General features: G+C 39.9%; 1 protein-coding gene across 10 annotated transcripts in view; it reads left to right on the top strand.

Moving 5' to 3' along the window:
* Positions 1 to 25,537, top strand: part of RASSF8 (Ras association domain family member 8) — a 134,962-nt gene extending 109,425 nt beyond the window's left edge. For 8 of the 10 annotated variants that reach the window (XM_006140284.3, XM_006140286.3, XM_014587270.2 and 5 more), the window contains 4 exons: positions 1,210 to 1,415; positions 15,921 to 16,810; positions 20,530 to 20,674; positions 21,349 to 25,537. In XM_006140284.3, coding sequence (XP_006140346.1) covers positions 1,313 to 1,415; positions 15,921 to 16,810; positions 20,530 to 20,674; positions 21,349 to 21,470 — 1,260 coding nt within the window. In that variant the 5' untranslated portion in view covers positions 1,210 to 1,312 and the 3' untranslated portion in view covers positions 21,471 to 25,537. Of the gene's footprint in view, positions 1 to 249; positions 423 to 1,209; positions 1,416 to 15,920; positions 16,811 to 20,529; positions 20,675 to 21,348 lie in introns of those variants that run through there. The other 2 variants (XM_006140280.3, XM_006140281.3) reach the window with 2 other exon arrangements.
* The last annotated feature ends 222 nt before the right edge of the window (positions 25,538 to 25,759 follow it).

Below are 25,759 nucleotides of genomic sequence, written 5' to 3'. Positions count from 1 at the left end.
CCTCACAGGTGCTCTGGCTCATGTGCCCTGGTGACCAGGTGGCCTAGAAGTGCCCAAGCTCCTTTAGGAGAATGTACAAGGGATTAACGTGCTGTTGTAGTAACCGCTGTTTTATAAGTAAAGTTTTCAGTGTTTTTTACCTGAGCTTCTTAATCAGTCATTATTTCTGAAACACCAGGGCTATTATAAACCTTAGATCAATGTTTGTTACATCTCGTAAACTTTAACATTCTTTTTAAAAACAGCAAAGAAATTGGAAGACCACGAAACAGTAGATAAACAAAATAAATCATAGGTTGGCTAAAGATTTTAAAGATGTAACCCAGGTAGAGTTGAGATTGTAAAAATCCACAAGAAGAATTGTGCATAATCAGTGTGAGACAAGCTGATAACATTCTGACCGAGAGGCTTGATTCGAGAGTGTATGTGAGAGTACCCAAATTTCTGCTTCGCATATCATGTAGTTGCGTATCAAGCATTTGCTAAACACAGCAAGTATAACAAATGATAAGGCTTATATTATTTGAATAACTTAAAAGAAAAGTATCAAATCAAGTTAAATGAAAAAGGGACAAGCAGTACGTGCATGGAGAAATTGTCAGCCATTGATGGAATTCATGCCTGTCATGCTGTGCTTGGTGTTGGTGCTTCAGTGGAGAAGACACTCTATCCTTTGGGGAAGAGGGAAGCAAAGGGGTGCTTTGTGTTGATAAAGATACCCTGACACCTGTTTTAAAAATTGTTCATACTCAGTGCTGACAATTTGGAAATGCATTATTTATGAATCCTAGAAAGACAGAAACTTCTTTATTTTTGAAGCTCAGAAATTTAATGAAAGAACCGGTGTGAGTTTCTTTATTTTTAAATTTCAGAAATTTAACAAAAGAATCAAAGAAAAAAGATGATAGCAAAACAGCCTGTATATTGAGCAGTAGGGCCTGTCAAGTAAATGAGCATTTTTAACCCAATAGAGCATGACTTAATGATTAAAATTACTATGAAAATAGTATTACTGGAAACAGTGTCATGATAAAGTGGCTATGGTTGTGTTTGTACTGCTGAATTTTGTTCTATAAAGTAGGCAAGGCATGTGGGCTATAACGGTAGCAGGATCATAACATATTAAAATCTGTTTCGTGTAAGATTTACTTACTAGAAGAAAAATAACTTGGATTCATTTTAATAAAAATGATTTTTTTTCTTTTTCAGCTGACTACACGGACTCTGCCTTCTCTGTGTTCCTGCAGCCAGAATCATGACCTAACACCCCGATGACCTTTCCCAGAGCCCTTGGGTGACTGGCCGGTGCACCATGGAACTTAAAGTATGGGTGGATGGAGTTCAGAGGATTGTTTGCGGGGTCACCGAAGTCACAACCTGCCAGGAAGTTGTAATAGCCTTAGCTCAAGCAATAGGTAGGCAAACTCTGAGATAAAAGTACTTCATTCTGCCCTTTGGTGTGTGTGTGTGTGTGTGTGTGTGTGTGTGTGTGTGTGTGTGTGTGTGTGTGTGTGTGTGTGTGTGTGTGTGTGTGTGTGTGTGTGTGTGTGTGTGTGTGTGTGTGTGTGTGTGTGTGTGTGTGTGTGTGTGTGTGTGTGTGTGTGTGTGTGTGTGTGTGTGTGTGTGTGTGTGTGTGTGTGTGTGTGTGTGTGTGTGTGTGTGTGTGTGTGTGTGTGTGTATGTACTTGCATCCATGTGCATTGTCTTTTAAATAGAGGTCCCTAGTAGATTTTGTTCATTTGGTTCCCTAGTAAATCTCACAGGGATGTTTTCTCTTCCTCCTGTTTGCCCATGTATACGTAAACTTGTGATGGTACTAGTTCTCTGACTCCCCTGACCCCAGAGTTTACTCATCTTGAATCTAGAAACCATGCTGCCTTCTCCCCATCTATCTATCCTACATAATTAATACTGGAAGTGAAGGTGTTCTCTTGAGCCAATACATAGGTTCCCTAGTTCCCAGAATCCTTCATTAGGAAAAATTCTACTTCTTGTTTGCTTCTGATTACTTTTTTTAAAAAAGAAAATATAACAAATTAAATTACATGGTTCTTCATTAGAAAAATAGCATGGGGGCCAGCAGATGGTGTAGCGGTTATGTTTCTGGACTCCCAACATGGCTGACCATGGTTCAAGAGTCTGAACTAGGGGCTTGAAACTCACACCAGGCTTGCGTGTGTGCATGCCCAAGATCCCAGGAGGAGAATGGAGGAAAAGGGATTGTGGCATGACCGTCCCCCAAGGGGGTGAGTTCTCACTTTCCCTCTCACTGTTTCTTTTACTGTCTCTCTCTTGTGAGCACACACGCCCAAAGGCAAAAAAGAAGCTAGCGTGTATTTTTTAATATTTATTTACTTATTTTATTTGTAATTAATATTTTTTAATTTGATGAGCAAAGGAGAGAGAGAGAGAGAGGGGGGGGGAGTGAGAGAACAAGCTGCCAGGTCCAAGACTCAAACCATGGTCAGCCATGTGAGAATCCAGCACCTTAACCACCATGCCACCTACTGGCCCCAGCATGTATATTTTTATAAAATGCATACCTTATAGTAAAGATAAAGTTGTCAACTGGCTGCAGTTCAAATCCCGAACCTGGCAGCTTGAAACTTACACCAGGCACATGTGCGTGCATGCCTGAGATCCCAAGGGGAGAATGGAGGAGAAGGGACTGCAGTGTGACCATCCCCCCAGGGGTGATTTCTTGCTTTCTGTCTCTCTGTGAGTACCCACACCTGGTAGCAGAAATCTCTCTTAAAAAAAAAAAAAAAAGGGGACCAGCAGTTAACGTAATGGCTATGTCGCAGGATTCCCATGTAGTCAACTGTGGTTCGTTTCCCAGACCCGGTCACTTAAACTCATGCCGAGCACATGTGCCTGCATGCCCAAGATCCCAAGAGAATGGAAGAGAAGGGATTGCAGTGTGGTCATGCCCCCGGAGGGTGATTTCTCACTTTCTCTCTGTCTCTGTCTGTCTTTCTGGCAAGCGCACGTGCCCTATAGCAAAATCTTCTCAAAAAAAAAAAAAAAAAAGTTGTCAAGTACATAGTTTACTGGTCACATCTCCTGGTTCAATCTTACTCTCCTACTCTACCTCAGCCTAGGTTGTTTTAAATGTGTTTATCATAGTTTACAAATGTTTACTAGTTGCTATAAATCCTTATGGAATATGATGAGGACATAAAAACCTGCCTCCTGCCTCGGGAAAAAACATAAATCTGGGCTAAAGTTTATATTTGCATCTTGAATGTATTGTTTTGCAAACACGAATTAAGAAGAAACTGGGTATCATGCATTGTACCAGGATGCTCAGTTCCTCTTTGTCCTTGAGCAAAAGTTTTTTTTTCCTTAATTATCATTATTTTTATGTCTTACTGCCATATATTGGAAGGATGTCGAGTTAGTTCAGAATTGAAACAAGAACTGAGTCGCACAGTGGCCAAGGCACCTCAGCATTTGGTAGAGGTGACTGTGCCACCTTTACAGAGCCAGGTGCACAGTTAGAAGTCCCCAGTGTCCTGTGCAAAGATAGAAGCTTCCTTTTAATTCTGACTTCTTTTGATTTTCCCTTAAACACTATAGTATACTAATACAGGAGATGACTACATGGGAAGCTGGGGTTTCGATCCCAGTCCAACGTAAAAGCTACCCAGTGCTGTGGGCGCAGTGACTCAGGGAGACTGAGGCAGAAAGGTTGTAAGCCCAAGGCCATCCTGTGTGACACACTAAAGCTCTGTCTGAAAATAAGCCAGGCATGGCGTAGCTGTAGTCCCAGCCAGGAGGATGAAGCAGGAGGAGCACAGCAACAAGACCCTACCAGGGATGTGGAGAACTCTAACTTTCTTTGTTACATTTGGGAATCAAGCAGTACTAAAACAAAGAAAGAAAAACAAATAGGTTTTTACCAAAGTCAAAGTAGTTGAGTAGTACTATTATAGCTGCATGTGCCCACACACTAAGCACATTTCCTACGCAGAAACTCAAGGGGAAAATGCTCAGACGAACCAGATATGTGCTTGTCAGCCATTTGGACTAAAGGATGCACTTATTTGTGAGAAAGTTAGAGAGGAGTTTTAGTTGCATCTACAACCGCCATTTTTGCTTTCTCAATAACTCAATCCAAGACCTGTTTTGAAGAGATTGACAACTTAAATTCAAGTATTGTATGGTATTCTCCAAGCTTGGTGAAATAACTTTTTTCTGTGTCATAAGTACTTCATCAAATTGAGGATTCATCTGAGAGATGACCCACTAGCAAGTAGCCGAGAGCTGTCGTGCTAGTTTCTGTTCCACCTCACGATTTCCTCAGCGTCTCTCCAGGCATACCTCTGCTCATTGTCCTTTGCTCTTTTGCATTTCGCAGATACTGTATTTTATACATTGAAGGTTGGTGGCAGTCCTGTGTAGAGCAAATCTATCATCCCATGTTTGCAACAGCATGTGCTTGCTTTGCATCTGTCACATTTTGGCTAGTCTCTCAATGTTTCAAACTTTGTCATCATTACATCTGTGTGGTGATCTGTGATCAGTAACTTTTGATGTTGTTATGTTGTTGTTTGGGGGAACCAAAAGCCATGCCCATGTAAGATGACAAACTTAATAAATGTTGTGCAAACTTAATGTTGTGACTGCTCTACCTACCACCATTCCTTTCTCCCTTCTGCTTGGTCTCCCTGTTGCCTGAGTCACAATGATACTGAAATTAGGCCAGTTAATAACCCTGCAGTGACTCTAAGTGTTCAAGTAAGAGGAAAAATCACACATCTGTCACTTTAAATCAAAAGCTAGAAACAGTTGAGCTTAGTGAGGAAGGCCCATCAAAAGCCCGGATAGGCTGAAAAGTAGGCCTCTTGTGCCAAAGAGTTAACCAAGCTGTGAATGTGAAAGAAAAGTTCAGGAAGGAAATTAAAAGTGCTAGGAATGAACATAGCAATGATAAGAAAGCAACACAGCCTCCTTACATAAATGAGAAACGTAAAATGGTCTGAACAGAAGATCAGACCAGCCACAACATTTTCTTAAGACAGAGCCTCATCCAGAGCTCAGCCCTCACTCTGTGCCATTCTACATAGACTGAGAAAGGTCAGGAAGCTACAGAAGAAAAGTCTGAAGCTGGTAGAGGTTGGTTCATGAGGTTAAGGGGAAAAAAGCTGTCTCCATAATATTCAAGTGCAAGGTGAAGTAGCAGTGCTGGTGTGGAAGCTACAGCAAGTTATCCAAAAGGTCTAACTAGGATCTTTGGTGAAGGTGGCTACAGAAAAACAGGTTTTCAGTGTCATTGAAATAGCTTTAGATTGGAAGAAGGTGTCATCTAGGACTTCTAAAACTAAAGAAGAGAAGTCTATGCCAGGTTTCAAAGCTTTTAAGGACAGGCTGACTCTCTTGTTAAGGGCTAATGCACCTGGTGACTTTTAGTCAAATCCAGTGCTAATTTACCACTCCCAAAATACTAGGGCCCTTAAGAATTATGGTAAATCTACTCTGCCTGTCTTCTGTAGACGGAGCAACAAAGCCTACAGCAGGATTCATGGGATATTTGAGGCTCTTTGTTGAGACTTACTCCTCAGAAAAAAAGATTCCTTTGAAAGATTCCTTTCAAAATATTATTACTCATTGGCAATGCACGTGGTCACCCAAGACCTCTGATGGAATATATAAATTAATGTTGTTTTCATGACTGCTATGATAACATCATGCTGTAACATATGATCAAGGAGTAATTTCAACTTCAAAGTCTTATTATTTAAGAAATATATTTTGTAAGGCTAGAACTCCCATACATGGCGATTCCTTAGGTGGATCTGGGCAAATAGGTGGATCTGGGCAAAGTAAATTGAAACCTTGAAAGGATTCTCCATTCTAGATGCCATCAAGAATATTTTTGATTCATGGAGGAGGTCAAAATAGCAACATTCATGGAAGTTTGGAAGAAGTCTATTATAACCCTCATAATGATTTTGAGGGGTTCAAGATATTAGTGGAAGAAGTATCTGAAGATGTGGGGATAGCAAGAGAATATAAATAGAAGTAGAGCCTGAAAGTGTGACAGAATTGCTTCAATCTCATGATAAAACTTTAATGGATGAAGATTTGCTTGCTTGAAAGAACAAAGAAAGTGGTTTCTTGAGATGGAATCTATTCCTGGTGAAGATGCTGTGAACATTGTTGAAATGCAACAGAGTATTTAGAATTTTACATAAATTTGGTTGATAAAGCAATGGCAGGATTTGAGAGAATTGACTCCAATTTTGAAAGAAGTTCTACAGTGGCTAAAATGATACCAATTAGCATCTCATGCTATAAAGAAATTTTTCACAAAAGGAAGTCAGTCAATGCATCAACCTACATTGTTGTCTTATTGTAAGAGATTGCCACAGGCATCCCAGGCTTTAGCAACCACTGTGTGATCAGTCAGCAGCCATCAACATTAAACTGATACAGAATTACAATTAGAAGGAATAATGTTCTGGGCCAGCAGGTGGCGTGGTAGTTAAGTGCTCGGCTCCCACATGGCCAACAACAGTTCAGGTCTTGGACCTGGTGCTTGCCACTTTCTCTCTCTCTTTTTCTCTCTGGTGAGCAGGTGTGCCTTATAGAAAATTAAAATAATAATAATAATAATAATAAATAATTATTTTAAAAAAAGAAAGAACAAGGTTCTAGTATCCCATATATAGTATGGTATGGTGTCTGTAGTTAACATTAATTTATTGTATATTGCAATATAGCTAGATGAGAGGAATTTAAGGGCTCCCAGCACAAAGTAATGGCAAATGTTTGAGGTAATGGATATATACATTATCCTGATTTGATCATAACACACTATATTCATGTACCAAAATACCACACTGTACTCCATGGATTATTGTCAATTAAAATAATTTAAAAAAAAACAACTTTGTTTTATCTCGAGGTAAAACCCTCAACCAGCAAAAGATTATATAAATAAATTTTCATTAAAATTTAAGTGAGGCTAATGGCCCATGGATGTTCTAGTAGACAACACATTTCTAGAATATGACTGACTGGAATCTCAGACTTCACATGTGTGAGATGTTACCCAAGCACAGTCTCCCAACTCTTGCCCACCCCCCGGGTTTCCATGTCATCTCAGCAAATGAGAAATGTTGTCTTTTAATTGATTTGTGTGATCTTTGACTTTTTTTTCTGGGTCTACTACCTTTCCGTCATTCCATCAACAAATCCTGTCTGATTACCTTTGGAATATATCCAGAATCTTGTTTCTTCTTTCCACAACCATTGTTACAACCTGATAGAAGCTACCATTGTTTCTCACTTAGATTTTTGCAGTGGCTGTCCATCTCATCTCCCTGCTTTAGCTATGTTCCCTCTGGCTGTAGCTATGTTCCCTCATTTTGTTCTCTGATCACCCCCCCTTAAACAGACAATGTACATTTCTGCCTCCAGTCTTTGCATCCATTCTTCTCTCTGCTGAGAATACCCGGCAATCAGATATCACTGGTGACCGACTCCTTTGGATCCTGCTCAATTGTAATCTTATCACAGAGCTCCTCTCTGGCCACTGTGTTTATGCAGACATGCACAAGCACACACACACACACGAGTGAACACACACACACTTTCTCTCGCATCACATGCCCTGTTTTTCTTGGTAGCATTTAGGTCACCTGATATATGACAGGTCACAATCTCATATCCACATTATAATGAGTAAAAACTCTTGAAATCCCAAAAGTTTATTATACCTCATTTGTTAGTATAATCATACCTAGCATGGCTTGAACTCATTTGGTGGTAAAAACTGATCTGATGTAATGTGAGGCTGTTTTTTGTCTGTATTATCTTATTCAGTTCGAATGTTTGAATGATTAAAAAAATTATAAATAAATAAAATTTTTAAATAGTAATATTCCATAGGGGATGTCGGATTACTCTATAATTTGAAGCCTCTCTGCTACTTACAAATTTAAGGATAAGAAAGTTAAGATAATGTTTAAAAAAAAAAATAAAGGGAGAAAATTTTGATGTTCTTTTATAAGGCCTACAGGACAATGCTATGCTACCCTTTTTAAAATCCAGGCTACTCTATATTTTAAGCACTTGCGACCTTAAATTCATTAGATAGCAGACAGTAAACCTGCATTCATTTATCTGTGTGCTGTGTGTCATCTGCCATTATCAATGGCTGTCACTCACTCCGGTAGCTTACAGCCATGTCTAGAATGCAGTAAGTGCTTGAGCTGTTTTTACTTAGAACACTCTGATACCAGCTGGGAGCCCCGAGTTCAGTTTGATTCTGAAACTATCTACCTGGGACTAGCATCGGATCTCTAACTTACAGGACTCAGTTCCACAGGACTGCCCCGCCTCACATACAAATCACAAAACCCAGGGCCACCCATACTTCCGACCAGTCCGCTGTAAACTGGAGGGGACGCAGGGATTGCTAGAATGACTTCTAGAATTTAGGAAAGGGCTTTTCTTTACTTTGGTTCTTCCTCTCTCTTTTTTGGGGATACATATAATAAAGTAAAACTACAGAAAGGGTGAGGGCAAGGTCACCTCAGAAAGGGAGAGAGTGTGTGGACTGGCTGGTGTTGGGGCAGCAGACGGAAGGAGGGAGGATATACAGGTTCAGTCTCAGGTCAGTTATATGACCTACCTCTCTGAGCCTTAGATTATGAAAATGGGGGAAGCCGGCAGGTGGCGTGCTTGTTAAGGGCACTGGACTCCCACATGGCCAACCATGATTGGAGTCCCAGACCTGGTAACTTGCTTTCCCACTATTGCCCTTCCTCCTGTCCCTCTCTGGTCAAATTAAAATAAATAAGTTAATTAAAATAATTCTTAGGAAGAAAATAAGGGTTGTATTATTTATCTTACAAGGTTGTTGGACATCGTATGAAGTTGTATGTTGAGAGACTGTCAGATACATAGGAGGGGCCTAAGAAATATTAACTCTCCACCCCCATGACTAGTGTTGTACGTTTTATGGCCTTGACGAGATGATCACCACCACCCGCTGAGGGCTGCGAACCAATCAGAGGCCTCCACAGCACATAAGCCTCAATATATTAAGGCTGACACATAAGCATCCTGCCTACATTGGCTGATGGGGCAGCAGAACCAGCACCACACTTACCTCAGCCAGGATCCGCCTGTCGGGGCTTCAGAGAGTGTCTGTACATTTGCCTACAGTGTAACTAAATAGCAGCTCTCATAGGAAAGTCAACCACAGAAGGTTTCCTTGCAGTGGAGGAGATGGACTCTGATTTGTACTGGCTGGCACCAGCTCCATCTCAGGAGTGTCTGCGGCGAAGGTGGAGGCCCTGGCTGGGTGCTCTGGACTTCCCTCTCTAAAGAGTTTCAGTCTAACTCCAAGCCACAGCACCAGCCCAGGCAGACACTTTGATGGCTCCATGTGAGTGTGGGGGGGGGGGGGGAGAGTGGGGGGGTGTGTGGTGGCAAACCCTCAGAGGCATCCGTTAGGCGAGGGCTCCAGCCCCACTCTGGAGACTTTCATGGGAAAGGAAGAAGCTGGCATTCTTGCTCTGGACATGGTTTTTCAACTTCAGTCTTCTTTGCCTGGCCCTCACACATGAGGGATCTGGCTTGAAAACTTGGTCTTATCTTTATGGAAAGAAAGTTCATTGTGATGAACAGAGCAGGAAAACACTCAACTGCAAGTTCACCCTATTTTTTGGAAAGCACTTGCATTTTTCTCCAGGGAAAGGGCCTTTCTTCCTATCACCAGTCTATTATTATAAACCAGTGATAGTAAAGGATACAGCGCAGGAACAGCCTAGTGGAGGAGATAGCAAGGGCAAGAACTGGTGGCAAGGCCAGGGAGTTGCCAAGTTCTCAGGTCCTCTTACAGCTTGCCACCCTCCAAGTACCTAGATATGTTTACCAGCCAAGGGCTCAAGGGCTCTGAACTCTGTTGTTTAGAGGTTTTTCATGGCGGTCCCACTGTATAGGCATGGAATCACTGGCCGTGGATAACCGAGTCAGTCTCCAGTCTCTGTCCCTTCCCTGGAGATTGAGGGAGGGCCCGAAAGTTCCAGCTCTCTAATATAATTGGCCTCTCTGTCAGCTAGTCTCCATCTGAAAGTCCCTATATAAGGATTCACCAAGAGCCAACTAAAAAGGAACTTTTTTTTTTTTGAATCTGTTTCTTCCATGAGAGGAAGAGGCTTTTACCACTCAGAAAATTTCAAAGGTTTTATGAGCTTTCTATCGGGCACTGGGAACAAAGACTAAGTGTATTTCTTATATCGGATGGTCAAACTGAGGTGGAGAGATGTTAAGGAGCTTTCCTGAGCTCATACAGCCATTGAGTACAGTACTGGGATTCAGACCAATAGTCTGAGTCATTCACAGCGTGCATCAGTCTGGATGGGTTAAATTATGTTGCCTGGAGCCTGCAGGTAGCGTGGAGGTGAAAGCTCTGGATCCCATGTGGCTGACTGTGCAGAATGGGTCTCAGACCCAGCGGCTGGAGAACACACCAGGAGTGTACATGTGCATGCCTAAGATCCTGAGAGGAGAAGGAATTATAGTGTGGCCATCCCTCCTGGGCGTGATTTCTCACTTTCCCTCTGTCTGTCTCTCTCTCTGAAACTAAAAAAAAGAAAAAAGAAAAAAAGAAACTACGTTGCATTAACAGACAACCATCTAGTCTTACTGGTTTGTAGTGATAAGTGTTTCCTGATATTTTGGTTAATATTATTTTATAAAGTGACCCACAAGGCCTAGCAGATCGTAAGTATTCAGTAATTGTTTTCATTACTTTTAATATCAGTAAGCTTATTGTATAACCCTGAAAAGTCAATAATTCTGTGATCATATGATACTCTCATCAAGACACTGGGAAAGCTTACTGTGATTGATTTAACTGTGGGTCGAGTGCACATCTGGCTGACAGGAATACTCAGAGATACTAGATCATTGTCATCAAGAGATGAAATACTAAGCTTTGATTTTTTTCACTAATAGAATGAACATCATGATATCCGTACTGCTTAACTCACAGAACCAATTAGGATGATGTACTGTACATAAAAACCTCAAAAGCACTTTACAGACTACAAAATGATACAGTATAAATTCTGTTACAGAGATCAAAGCTCATTGTAAGACTTCAGAATCATTATGGAAAGGATTAGTTATGTTCACTAGAGTCTGCATAAGAAACCTGGAATATATAATATATTTTATAAAATTTTCATCAAGGTCTCTGTAGCTCAAGGAGCAAAGCATCTGTTACCTGAAAAATTTAGTACTGCGGGATAGCTCATTCACCATAGATAAAAGAGTAAGTCAGGTATTAACCGACATTATTTCTCGGATGTCCAGAAACATGAAGATATGTTAGCATTACATTTATAAGGGATTAGTGCCAGCTCTCTATCACATTCTTTAAAATAATGTCCACTCTTCAGCTTTGGGGTGGGGAAGATTTATTTGTACAGAAGAAAAAATCAATTGTCACTTAAACTAAAACTCACAAAAAAGGTTGATGATCGAGGTAAAGTATCTGTCTCCCGTGGGCTTGGCACTACCTTGGACAAATATGTTGTGTTCGAGATATATATGTTGACAAAATAAGATGTGAGTTACTGATTTTGTTTATGACTCTAAGGAAAATTTTCCCAAAATAGTAAAAATAGTTGCAATTTTCTAAAAAATGGTTTGAATAAGGGCATATTTTTCTGAGTGACCCATATTTGGATATTTGAGTTTTGGTATATTTTAGAATTTTTTTTTATATTACTTCATGGTTATATATTCTACTTCACGTTAGGTCAAAGTAATGTTATCTTATTTACCTTTAATTTTTGTCAATCATTCAGTAAGATTCCATTGATGCATTAAAAAAATCTGTAATTCTCCTCATGTGAAATTAATGATTCATATGATTTTTCTCAATTGCCTCAGCCATTTAAAAGTACAGTTAGTATTCTTACCATTACTTAATTGGATCACAGTTATTTGACAGTAGCACACAGTCCTAGGTAACCCAAATAGCTTAAACTACAAGTGTCTGGCCAGCTGATAGTGTGGTAGTTAAGGTGGCTGAATTTCACATGGCAGACTGTGTGGTTTGAGTCCCACAGTGGCATGAAAAACACACCAGGCACGCATGTCTGTGTGTGTCCAAAATCCCGAAAGGGAAGGGATTGTGGCATGACCATCCCCCCTGGGTTATGCTTTCTCACTGTCCTCTCTCTGGCAAGTACATACACCCAATAGCAAATTGAGAAAAAAAAAAAAATTACAGGTATCATAGATACTCCTTTTCATTAGTTTTGAGGCTTCATCAAGATAGTATGCAAGGTTGAACTAAATGTATCCATTTAATAAAATGCAGTAAAAGGAGATTTGAAGGAGTCTGAATCTGTTGGGTTTGTGGAGAAATCATGACATATTTTTCTATTCAAAATGTATCATGACTTTTCTAATGATCCAATAAGTGAAATAGGCAGGACCTAAAAGGTCTTGCCAAATATGAATAATAAGAACAGTGATTATGAGATTTAATTTCTATACAAAATATTTTAAATCCAATTTCTGTAATAAAAGTCTTTGGACTTTTTTCCCTTTTAAAACTTCTTTATAATGCTGGATATTTTTGCCTAATAGCACTAAATATGTATTATTTAACAAAAAGGGAAAACACTGGCAGTAAAAGCAATTCTAAATAATCCTCTACCAATACATGCTCAGAGGGCACAGTACCATTAACCATTGGGAAAATCAGCATTATATTTCATTATGATTAAATTAGGGTCTTTTAATTTTTTGAGTTCATGGAATGTAATGTTTTTTTTTCCCTTTGAAAGATTTTTTTCTATAAGGCATGTGTGCTCACCAGAGAGACAGAAAGTGAGAAATCACACACACACACACACACACACACACACACACACACACACCCGGGGTGGAGGGTGGCCACGCCACAATCCCTGCTCCATTCTCCTTCCGGGACTTTGGGTGCACAGGGGCCCAGTGTGAGTTTGAAGCCTCTAGGTGTGGGACTCGAAGCACAAGGGAGTCCAGTGCCTTAATCACTATGCCACCTGCTGGCCCCTCTTTTTAAAGATGCTACCTTGGCCTGATAGAATTGGAGGGTGGCATGTCCAGTCTAGTCCAGACCCTCACATTACTCATGAAGACACAGAGATCCAGAGAGTAAGGAGGGAGACCCCTGAAAGCAGTTGTTAGGCAGCAGAGCCAAGAGCACAAAATGTGATCTTTGAAGCAGTTTGAACACACAGGACAACTTTAACCTTGCAGATGTGCCATGCGGTTTTTCTTGGGGTGATAATAGTCTTTTTTAGATTATAGAGATATTTTTATTCCAAGAAGACAATCTAATGTGCTTCTTAGCTGTCTTTCTTATTCCCATGTCTGCCTGGATATTTTGATAATATTAACTCATATTTGTTTAACACTTTCCAATTTTACAAAACATTTTTATATTTTATCTTCTCTCCTAAATCTCACGAGAGCCTTTTCATATAAAGAAATACTACTCCCACCCTATAGATGAGGATACTGGACCTAAAAAGAAATGTAATCATTTTTTCAACTCATGTTAAGTAGACGGCAAAACCAGATTTAAACACAAACCTTCTGACTCCAGAGCCCTGGTCCCTCCTACGCCTTCCAGCTTTCCATAGTTGGAAGTTACTTAAGAAGGATATTTTTCCATCAGATTTGGTCATGATCCATCTCTATGTAATGGAAGTCTCTAGTCAGTCCTTTCATTATATAGATTACAGCGTCCTGAGTTAATAACGGCTGTCATGCGTGGAAGGCCTGCTCTATACCGAGCAGTGTGGCAGGTGCTTATTACACCTGACCCTCAGAGTCTAAGAGGCATTTCAGAAATCAAGTTGTGCTACTCAACTAGTAAATCTTTCCCCCAGGGTTAAAACTTCAGTCTATTCGCCTCCAAAGCCGTTTCAGCTGCGCCCAGAACTTGAGGTTTTCTTAAAGGAGAACATACCCATATGCTTGGAACAAAGTCATTCTCCATGTATTCCTTCTCAGCCACATACGTGGATGTTCACATTTCCACACTCAGATCTCCACTCATTGACACAGTCATTGAGAAAATACTAATTGGCTTAAAAGCTCATGAAACTTAAAAAAGAAAGCTGAGAAGGTAAATGAATAGCTGTATATGCTAATATAATGGCTAGATAGTAGCGTCATTTTTTTCCTTTATAATAATACTAAGTATTCTAACAAAATTAAGATAATCTTTCTGACCCAGCCTTCAAAAATAAAAATGTTTAAGAAGTTTATTCAAGCTTATGACATCACATTGTCTTCTGAGACTTTATCTTCTATAATTTGTTAGGTATAGCATTTTTTTACATTTAAATGGATTTTATTCTGTTTTGTTTTAATAACATTTTGCTTTGGAAATTTTTTTTTAGAAAGATCTTTTTTTCCCTCTTTTTCCTGCTTTTGTGTGTATGCATGTAAGTGGTAAGTGTGTGTCGTACTTTTAGACAAGGTTTTGCTATGTCATATTCCTCCTGCCCAAACCTCCCCAAGGGGCAGGCATATGCCAGCATAGCCAACTCTTTAGGGTGGGCCAGGAATTGAACCAGGACCTCCCATGTGATATGAGCCTACCAAGCAGCAGTTTCCAGTATGTATTATTATTGCTGGAGCTAGAATTTCTGAAACTATTACCATAAAAAGTGAACAAGACTTCTCTTCAGGGCCCCTTTTTTTCCACGAAGTGATTTTGAAAGTTTTCACAAAGGTAATTTTTCTTTGCCACAGGTGTGCGGGAAGATAGCTGTGTGAGCCCTGGGCTGCCCGAGCTCTTGTGGGAAAGACAGAGAGGAGACTTGGGCAGCTGCTTGTTAGCTAAGGAGCAAGGTCTCCATTGACTCTGTGTCTCTGGAGAAGTGGGGCCTCCAACTTCCTCACTGCTGGTGTGAACAGGAAGCAGAGGGATTCGCACAGTGAAAACTTACTCAGGTTTTAAAGTTCTGTGTAGTTCTAGGCGCCAGCCCCTCAGGGCCTTGAAAGGGGCACACTGATGTCTTTTTTTCATTTAGAAAACAAACTGTGTTCAACCTTGCCCACAAATAAGTTCTAGACAGTCAGGCTTTGACAGAAGTACAGCAGTATCACTCATGTTTAAAGTGTGAAATTTAATTTCTAAGCAGGCAGTTCATATCCTATCATTTATACTGTTCCATACCTTGAGGAGTTTAGTATCTTTTTCTTTTTTTTTTTGGAGAGATTTTCGCTATAGGGCGCGTGCGCGTGCGCTCGCCAGACAGAGACAGAGAGACAGAAAGAGAGAAATCACCCCCCAGGGGGGATGGTCATGCCGCAATCCCTTCTCCTCTATTTTCCTCTCGGGATCTTGGGCACGTACACACACGCGCCCGGCGTGAGTTTTAAGCCACCGGGTCCGGTACACGAACCGCAGTCGACTGCATGGGAATCCAGCGACATAGCCATTACGCTAACTGCTGGTTCCCAGGGGTTTAGTATCTTCAAGTGAAGATTTTAAAGGCAGCATAAACTGGATTCTAAAACATGATCTTCTGGTGCTAATCAAGAACACATAGTTGTCAAGTCCAGCCTAGGTGACACAGTAATCCATGGACTATTGTACTGCAGTGCTGACAGCCACGTGGTCATCCACAGTCTGGATCCCCAGGTCTACTTGAAAATATGCCAGGCAAGCACACTGGTACCTAATGTCTTAAGCTGGAGGGCTGGGATCACAGTGTGACAAGACCTTGTGGAGAGTCCTTCCACTTTCTCTCCGTCATTCATGCGCGCATGCATATACTTTCTATCATAAAAAGCAACTACCATTTTTAAAAAAAAACATTATCCTCTGTTGCATTAAGCTATTACATACCCCATTTTGACAATGTATTCTTATCTTTTTGATCTAGGTCGAACTGGAAGGTACACCCTTATAGAAAAATGGAGAGATACCGAAAGACACTTAGCACCTCATGAAAATCCTATCATATCCTTAAACAAGTGGGGGCAGTATGCTAGTGATGTGCAGCTAATTCTCCGTCGCACGGGGCCATCTCTCAGTGAGCGACCCACCTCAGATAGTGTGGCTCGAATTCCTGAAAGAACTTTATACAGGCAGAGTTTGCCCCCTTTAGCTAAACTGAGGCCCCAGATAGACAAATCAATCAAAAGGAGAGAACCTAAAAGGAAATCATTAACATTTACAGGAGGTGCCAAAGGATTAATGGACATTTTTGGAAAAGGTAAAGAAACCGAATTTAAGCAAAAGGTGCTGAATAACTGCAAAACAACAGCAGATGAGTTGAAGAAGCTGATCCGTTTGCAGACAGAGAAGCTTCAGTCCATTGAGAAACAGTTGGAATCTAATGAAATAGAAATACGATTTTGGGAGCAAAAATTTAATTCTAACCTTGAAGAGGAAATTGTCCGCCTGGAGCAAAAGATCAAAAGAAATGATGTAGAAATTGAGGAGGAAGAGTTTTGGGAAAATGAATTACAGATTGAACAGGAAAATGAAAAACAGCTGAAGGATCAACTTCAAGAAATAAGACAGAAAATAACAGAATGTGAAAGCAAATTAAAGGACTACTTGGCACAGATTCAGACTATGGAAAGTGGTCTCGAAGCAGAAAAGTTGCAACGGGAAGTTCAGGAGGCACAGGTCAATGAGGAAGAGGTGAAAGGAAAGATCGGCAAGGTTAAAGGGGAAATCGACATTCAAGGCCAGCAGAGCCTGAGGCTGGAAAATGGCATTAAGGCTGTGGAGAGATCTCTCGGACAAGCCACCAGACGATTACAGGTAAGAACCTTTTCACTGAGTGTTTTAACTGTTTGAAAGGATTAATAAATTGAGCACACACACTTTTTGGCAAAGATATCTTTAAAATGAATAAAAATAAATAGAACAGGGAACCAGCAGTTAGTGTAATGGCTATGTCGCTGGACTCCCATGTAGTCGACCGTGGTTCGTGTCCCGGACCCAGTGGCTTAAAACTCACGCCGGGCGCGTGTGTGTGCGTGCCCAAGATTCCAAGAGGAGAATGGAGGAGAAGGGATTGCGGCATGACCATCCCCCCTGGTGGGTGATTTCTCGCTTTCTGTCTCTATGTCTCTCTCTGTCTGTCTGGCGAGCGCACACGCCCTACAGTGAAAATCTCTCCAAATAAATAAATAAATAAATAAATAAATAAATAAATAAATAAATAATAAATAGAACAAAAATAATTAAAATATTCTTGAAATCTTTTATAATTGCCAATTTCTCTTACACGTGAAGAATTACTAAGGGACCAGCAGATGGTGCAGTGGTTACGTCGCTGGACTTCCATGTAGTCGACTGCAGTTCGAGTCCCAGACCTAGCAGCTTAAACTCACTCCAGGCACGTATGCATGCGTGCCCAAAATCCCAAAAGGAGAATGGAGGAGAAGGGACTGCAGCATGGCCATCCTCCCAGGGGGGTGATTTCTCACTTTCTGTCTCTCTGTCCCTTTGTCTCCAGTAAGCACACATGCCCTATAGCAAAAATCTCTCTCAAAAAAATTATTCATAGAAACCTGCTTTACTTAAAATTTCATAGACCTCTTGTGTCTTATGACAAAGCCTACGTATGAGACTAGAAGAAAGATGAGCACCAAAGCCACACCGACCTTGCTCCACAGCAGAGGCTTTTTGTTTTTGTTGTTGTTTTGTTTGTTAAGATCGTTCTGCCATAGGGCATGTATGCTCACTAGAGAGAGAGAACATGAGATGGAAAGTGAGAAATCACCCACCAGGGGGATGGCCACACTACAGTTTCTTCTCCTCCATTCTTCCTTTGGGACTTTGGGCACGCACACATACCCAGCATGTTTTTTCATGCCACTGGGTCCAAGACTCAAACTATGGTCTGGGAGTCCAGAGCCTTAACCACCATGCCACCTGCTGGTCCTGGCAGAGGGTTTTTTACAGTGGCAGTCTTAGCACTACTAAGTTTTTAGATAAGGAAGAGCTGAATTTCAAAGCTGGAATGGCCACTATGATGAGAGAGTGAATCTGACCTTCTCCTTTTAGAGAAAAGGAAACCAAAGCCAAAAGAGGTCACCAAGGACTGGGTGACTGCTCATCTGCTATTTCTCCATTGTTACTAGCTGTAGCTTCTTTCCTGAAATGTTGGTCATCACTTCCCACCACTGCCCCCACACACACACACACACACAAACTCCGCAATACTCTCCTTTGCTTTCCCAGGGAGAGGGCCTCAAAGGTTTCTCTCCAATTTTTCACCTCTCCATTTATTGCCACTTAGGCCCTGATCAGCTAACTCACATTTCTTAGAGATCCAGTCTTGAAAAGATAACTATGATTGTTTTTATGGGATTTTTAAAGATAGATTGAATAGTCTCTGAGAGAGACTCTCAGATGAAAAAGAGACATAACTGGTTACAATATGGCTATTTAGGTTAATTAAAGTATTATTCAATAAATATTTAAAATATTAAATAATTTTAAAGTACTGGTTTTGATCCCTCTCAGCCACATTTCAAGTGCTCATCGTATGTGGGGGTGTCGCATTGGATAGCACAGACCTGGAAGATGAGCGTCACCGCAGGAAGTTCTCTGGGGCTGGGCTGGTTTAGAAACTTGCTATTCAAAGTGTAGTCCATGCCAGACAGCTTCAGGACACACTTGGAAATTCAGGAGCTGGCAGGTGGCATGGTGGTTAAGGTGCTGGACTCCCACATGGCTGACCACAGTTCTAGTCCCAGACCAGGCAACTTGAAAATCATACCAGGTGCACGTGCATACATGTCCAAGATCCCAGGAGGAGAGTGGAGGTTAAGGGATTGCAGCATGGCCATCCCCACAGGGGAGTGATTTCTCACTTTACTTCTCACTACCTCTCTTTCCCCAGCAAGCACATACACCCTATGACCAAAAAAAGAAAAAGAAAAGAAATTCAGAATCTACAATGCAACAAGATAACAAGATCCCCAAGTAGTACCTGTACACATTGAAGTTTGACGACTGCTATAGAATATGGAAAGTTCCATAATCAGGGAGACCCGAGGATTCAGAAGAACTGATATGACTTCTTTTCTCTATCACTCAGAGTGAGAGTTGAAACTACCACCAAAATTTTGAAAATCAGAAATAGCCAATGGGTAGAAGGTGGTTAGCATCTTAACGGTCAGCATTTTAATGTTTGGATTCATATTGACACTTTGAAAAGGGCTCAGTTAGAAGTTGTGTTGTGTTTAATATTACTTACAGGAAAAATATTTCTCATGACAGTCACTACTAGTGAGTCTTGCTACCCATTGAAAAGTGTCTAATAAACTTATTAACATACCACCCAGTACCTCCTACTCTCAAAGTGGAGAAAATAACCACTGGTTTCTAGTGTCTCTTCCCTACCCTTATCACATCCTTCAGGTACACCCAGCCTGGGTGAGGCTGAGGCTACTTTTTCTTCTAGTGCATCTGAGGAGAGAGAGAGAGATGAAATCCTATTAAATAATAGAATGCTTACTTTTGGACTTTCCATCTGTCCAAACTTAATCTCCTTTAAGGCTCTTGAGTTTTCAGACCTGTGAAGAATTTAAGAATCCCATAGTAAGAATCTTTTGGCAATCTTATGTTCCTCATGCTGTTAGATAGCTCTTTTTTTTAGAGAGAGAGAGATTTTTGCTATAGGATTTTGCTATAGATTTTGCTGTAGGGCACATGAACTTGTCAGAGACAGAAAGCGAGAAATCCCCCCACCAGGGGTTGGCTATGCCACAGTTCCTTCTCCTGCAGTCTCCTCCTGGAATTTTGGCATGTACACACATGCACCCAGCATGAGTTCCAAGCTGCCGGGTCTGGGATTTGAACCACAGTCAGCCATGTGGGAGTCCACCGATGTAACCATTACGCCATCTGCTGGTCCTGATAAATCTTGATGGATCTCATGAAAACTTAGAAAAATCAGGGCCAGCAGATGGTGTGGTGGTTGGTGCACTGGATTCTCACATTGCCGACCACAGTTCAAGTCCTGAACCTGGTGGCTTGAAAACATAACAAATAAATATCAGTAGATAAATAAATGGGTTTTTTCCCTAAAAGAAAGAAAGCATACAAAAATGGAGAGCTATAAATATTATGGACCAAATTATTACTAATTTTTCAGTCAGTTATGAAATGGTTAACGAAAATTTGTGACCAGCGAAGTAAGATTGCTGTACACTAGATGGGTGGAAACCAGTATTTTTTTGATGAAAGTTTATAAACTTATATTCATTTTGCAAGGGTACATAGGGTATTCCAGAGTGAAGAATCACATTTAAGAGGACAGATTGAAAAGGCTGTCTTTCATTTGCATGTTTTTTGGTCCATGCCACAGAGCGAAAGTGACCTCTTTAGTCCACTGTAGTGATACAAACTGGATATGTGAATGTGATCTCATGAGCACAGGTATCCGAGGCAGGTGGACTGTCTCTGGGATGTCTTGAACTGGCCAGTAGGGAATGCTTACATTAAAAATAATAATTTCCATCTAGGACAGAGAACAAGAACTGGAACAGTTGACTAAAGAACTGCGTCAAGTCAATCTCCAGCAATTTATTCAGCAGACAGGGACAAAAGTGACTGTTTTGCCAGCCGAGCCCATTGAAATAGAGGCCTCCCATGCAGACATAGAAAGGGGTAAGATATTAATAAATTTGCCTTTTTCCCCCTTCATTCTCATTAGTTAACTTTGAACAAACTGCTTGCATTTAGTTAAAAGTGTTATCCTACCTTGCACAGCTAATTTGTAAGTTAGCTACATAAAAGAATTTGACATACTTTCTGTTTGTGGGGAAAGTAAGTAACTGTTAGGTTATTTATCTACTTTGATGACCATGAAGTCACCAAAGCTCATACTATGAGTTTTAAACTGCCTCTTTTCTGTTTCCTGAAATATGTGTGAGTTATGGTCTGATCATTTGAATTTTAGCTTCTCTCTGTTCCTAAGGCCCCTTTTCTTCTCCTGAAAGTCTTTATTGTTGACTTTTGCTGGTATTCAAAAGACAGTTCCAAATCTGTGTGCGTGTATGGTCTGGACAACCAAGAAAGAAGAGAAAATACTCACCTTACTCACCTTTTAAAGATCATTCACTTTTCAAATCACAAAAAAAAAAAAAAACTGGCTTATTAAATAGACTCCCCTCTAAGGAGAGGCTAAAGCCTTCTCCCTTCCCAGGGTCCCCAGGGGTTTACAACCGTTGCTGTTTACATCCTTTGTCGGATTCTGTAGAGCAGGAAACGGTCTGATGCTCACGTTGTGGAGTGTTCCAAGTTGACGAGACTTCAAATGACTTCCTTTGTTTCTTGTTTAGAGACCCCATTCCAGTCTGGGTCCCTGAAGCGACCTGGTTCATCTCGGCAGCTCCCCAGTAATCTTCGTATTCTGCAGAATCCCATCTCATCTGGTTTTAACCCTGAAGGCATCTATGTATAACATTATCTGTCTTCACTGGGGCAGACCCAACACAGGTACCAAGGACAGTAGAATTCCTTCTTTGATTTGTGCCAATGATGAACAGAGGATGTATTTCACAAGCCACCGTATCTTTTTCTCTCCCACATTGCATACCACTTGGAGCCATACCCTGTGCACTGATGCTAAAGAACAAAGAAACTGTGTTTTCTCTCATCAACAGTGTTGACGTTTTTGTCCAGCAGCTGTAATGCAAAGCCTTCATTTTTCTTGTAGCATTTGGAGAGCATTAGGAAAGGATTATACTATGCGTATCCATAAATAAACCGTGACTTACGAGTGAAGAGACCTATGTGACTGGCTTAGTTTAATTTATTCCATGTAATCAATTAATGTGTGAATGTTGATGTTTTAATGTTTTTTATTAATACTAACCTTGTGACTTAATGACATTACATATTGTGTGATTATGACTGTGTGTGCATGTTGCCAGGCTCCATCCATGCATTGCTAATTTACAACCACACGAGTGGCAGAGGGTGCTCCACCATCAGAACGAACTCCAGAAGGACCCACTTGGGTTTATTTTATGAACCTATCCTAGCCTTTGCTTTAATTAGGTGAAATAATTCAGGTTTTCTTTTTAATCTGGAACTTACTCTTTCCTGTACATTATTTCCAAATAAATGAAGAGCCACTTAATGTATTTTTCATGAGGTAAATTGTATGTGTAAAAGATTTTCAGTGTTTCAGATACAATTAATTGGGCTGTCAGGAGAGTCGTGACACATTTTTGCATAGAAAAGCATGTCATGACTTTCCTAACAACCTAATACTAAGCAGAAATAAGATTGTTGAATGTCTAAGTAAACAGGCAAGGAGTTTCCCAGTAAGTTTTGTGTTTTGGTTTTGCCCTGCCTTATCATTTGCTCTCACGGTCCTCAGGAATGACATGGTATGTAAGTTACAGATGTGTGGGGACCAGTGTGGTCCACTTCAGGAATACCACTTGAGGTGATTAATTTTTAAATCACCCGCATCAGTTGTATGGTCTCTTAGCACATACACCTGTGGGTAATCACTGCTTGACCCAACACAGGTACCAAGGACAGTAGAATTCCTTCTTTGATTTGTGCCAGCCATGAACAGAGGATGTAATTTACTCTGTACGTTATGGACCGCTGTGATTCTTCCAGTCACTTAGAGAGAAAGTAGATTGGCATTTGGTACGTTTTACTACGGGAATAAAGTCAAATTCAGTGTGTGTTTTTAAACTTGACTTTCACAAGACATTAACTCGAGTCATTTGTACATATTTTATTTATAAAACCAAAAATGAATCTACACCTCTTCCATGAGTACTGACTTAACTAAGATTCACAAGTAATATTTTGACAAATGTGATCAGACACCTCTTAGCCATTTTGCATTCCCTCTGATCAAATTTGGTACAATATGATTAAGACTTTAATATGAAATTTAAAGCAGTTTTTAATTCTGAAGGAAATACATTCTTTGTATTATTTACAGCCAACAAAGTAAAAGTGGGTTAATATAGTAATGCCATGGTAACAATTAAAAGGTATGTCTTATGCATGAAGGCAACTTGGATGTTTTAACACGTTTGACTTATTTTTGGTTTAATGAATGCTGAGAATGCTGCTTTATTTAGTTTTCCTATGAAAAATGTTAAGAATGTCTATGGAGATATATAGAAGCTTCTAGAGAACTGAAAGTAATAATGCAGAGTTGCCTTTTCTAGTCCAGCTAAGTGGCAGACCTCAACTGAAGATACTATTTTCTTTGGAATTTTGGAGACCCTGAGTTAACCTTGCCATTATACTACTTTGCAAATAACTTGAGAAGTAAATGATTCTTACCTAAATAACCACAACTTGTGTACATTTGCTCTCAATTTATAGTGATGATTTCTTATCTACATATATTTTAAAATTAGAATAATTAAAAATCAAAATAATTTGTAGCTTTTGTGACCGTAATGATTTATGTATGCCCACTATGCCTTATTTTTAAAGAGTCCCATCCTATACTAAGAATCACATTGTTGTTCAGAGAAATTGAGACCTTATTCACAAAGAAAAACATTTTATAACTCGATCACATTCTATTTAAATCAAAATGTTAAGCTGTACATATATGAATCTTTGTATTTAGAAATTACAGATGCCTTGACATACCGTGAAACACAGTGTCAATATCTAACTTAATTACTTTAAAGAAAGGCAGGCAGCATCTTTCCAGTTTTGAAGCTACCAAATTATCTTCATGGGCCTCATTGCAAGTAGAAATCCGATTTCCTACGCGAGGAGAGTGTATCAATGTGAGCTGGATGAGTCCACTGAGCAGCTGTACTTTTTAACCAGCTATATTACTTCTGGAAACACATATCTAAGGCATATTTTCTAGGTCTTTTTTTTAAAATAGAGGAAGAACTCATTTCCAGAGGGACTTCTCAAAATACTTTCGTCTATTTGTGATCATTTCTCTCTGTGGCAAATACAGAGGAGCTAGGTTAAGTGCCACACCTTCGGGTACAGCTGGGGGGGAAGAGTGGACAGTAGCATACAAAAATACTACGTATGACATTTTGCACCTGCAGGAATATTCAGGTTCTAAACGCTAAATTAAATCATAAGTTGGTGTATTTTTTTAAAGTCATACTGTAGTTTTTATTGTGATTTTCTAAAAATATCAAATACATGAAAAGAGGTTTTTCCTTACCAAGGAATATTTGAAATAGTATTGATATGTTTGACCTTTTGAGTATCAGTCATTCTCAGAGAATGATTATAGTGAGTTGCCTCTGTCTTTCGTCTTGACGCACAGTGAATTTCTTACTTGTGAGCCTTCCATTAGTATCAATAAAGTTACCCATTTAATTTCCTCAGTCATCAGTGAACTAATCATCGATTCTTGTAGCTCAAATTAGGCATAAACAAGAGCTTAAACAAGACTGAGAGAGTTAATGTATATATAAAACAGTAAAAGAAACAACAGAATGGATGGTATGAGATGTGAGGGATAGCCAGTGTGTAAGAAAAACGAAGAAGCACTTGCTTCCACGGTATATATAAAATTTACAACTGCATTAAAAGATCATTTTCTTTGTGAATAAGAGCAAATGGTCTTTAAAGAAAAGAACTTTTCATTTAAAGCCATTTTGGTGAACATCTTTCCAAGTCAGAACTGTAATAGTCTGAGGAAATATTGCAGAAAAATAACATGCAAAAAAGCAGAAACCTCTGATTTTCGGCGTGCAAAGAGTGTAGGCATGTGGGCGGTTCCCGTTGTGCATTGCCTTTGAAAAATCGGGCCTTAATTTATATGTAAATAACCATGCCACGTTCTACCGAAAGCTGTCTTTATTAGTCTGTATGTATTCAAATGTAGCTCGTAAGTATTACTTTTATCTCATGTCCATTTTTTTAAGCTGCATGTTGATAGTATTTGCTACAGTATTTTTAAGTTCTGGGTGAAGGCCATCAGCTGTATCAGAAGGACAGAACAATCACTATTTACTCAGTATTGCTGCTTTCCCTTTTCAGAATAAGCTTTCAATGCCAGGACCGTGGTGGCCTGAAAGCTGCAGAAGCTCTTTCCAATGCATTTTATATATTTTTAGAAACCAAATAAATGCAGAAAACTATTTAGTATACTAATTATATTAAACCAGCAGAAATATAAAGGCAATAAAGTATATACATATATATATGGGGGGAGGGCAGAGGTTAAAAAATAGGTTTACAGTAGCCAGACATGGTGATAGCCCTAAATGTATTTCTCAGATTGTCTTTCTTTATTGACCCTAGGAGGATTTGAGTTGCTGCAGCTTTAAACAGAAAATTGCCACGTTCACTAATTGTGGACACATAAATATGCTTTTAGTACTGCTTTGCATATGTACAAATAAAAAATCTGTACTATGTATTATATGTAATTATTCTTTTCTTTTGACTTTCATTTCAAAATGTATATTTTATGATTATTATCATGAGCTGTAAAACAAAAGATCAATATCTGATATTCTCCCAAAAAATAAATTTTCAAGATTCATTGGGGCATTATAATTGTTGGTTTGTTTCTTATGTATTTAATATTTAAAATGTAATTTTATATTGGGCCAGTCCCTGGCCTGGTGGTTAAGGGAACTGGACCCCACATGGCCTTCCACACAGCTTGAGTCCTGGATTCAGCAGCTTGAAAAACATCTGATGGCGTGTGTGTGTGTGTGTGTGTGTGTGTGTGTGTGTGGCGAGAATCCCAAAAGGAGGGATAAATGGAGAAGGGAT

Source organism: Tupaia chinensis, unplaced genomic scaffold (genome assembly GCF_000334495.1).
Source record: "Tupaia chinensis unplaced genomic scaffold, TupChi_1.0 Scaffold000028_1, whole genome shotgun sequence".
Taxonomy (NCBI): Eukaryota; Metazoa; Chordata; class Mammalia; order Scandentia; family Tupaiidae; genus Tupaia; species Tupaia belangeri.
Note: the sequence above shows the minus strand (reverse complement) of the source record. Positions and strands in the feature narration are given on the sequence as shown.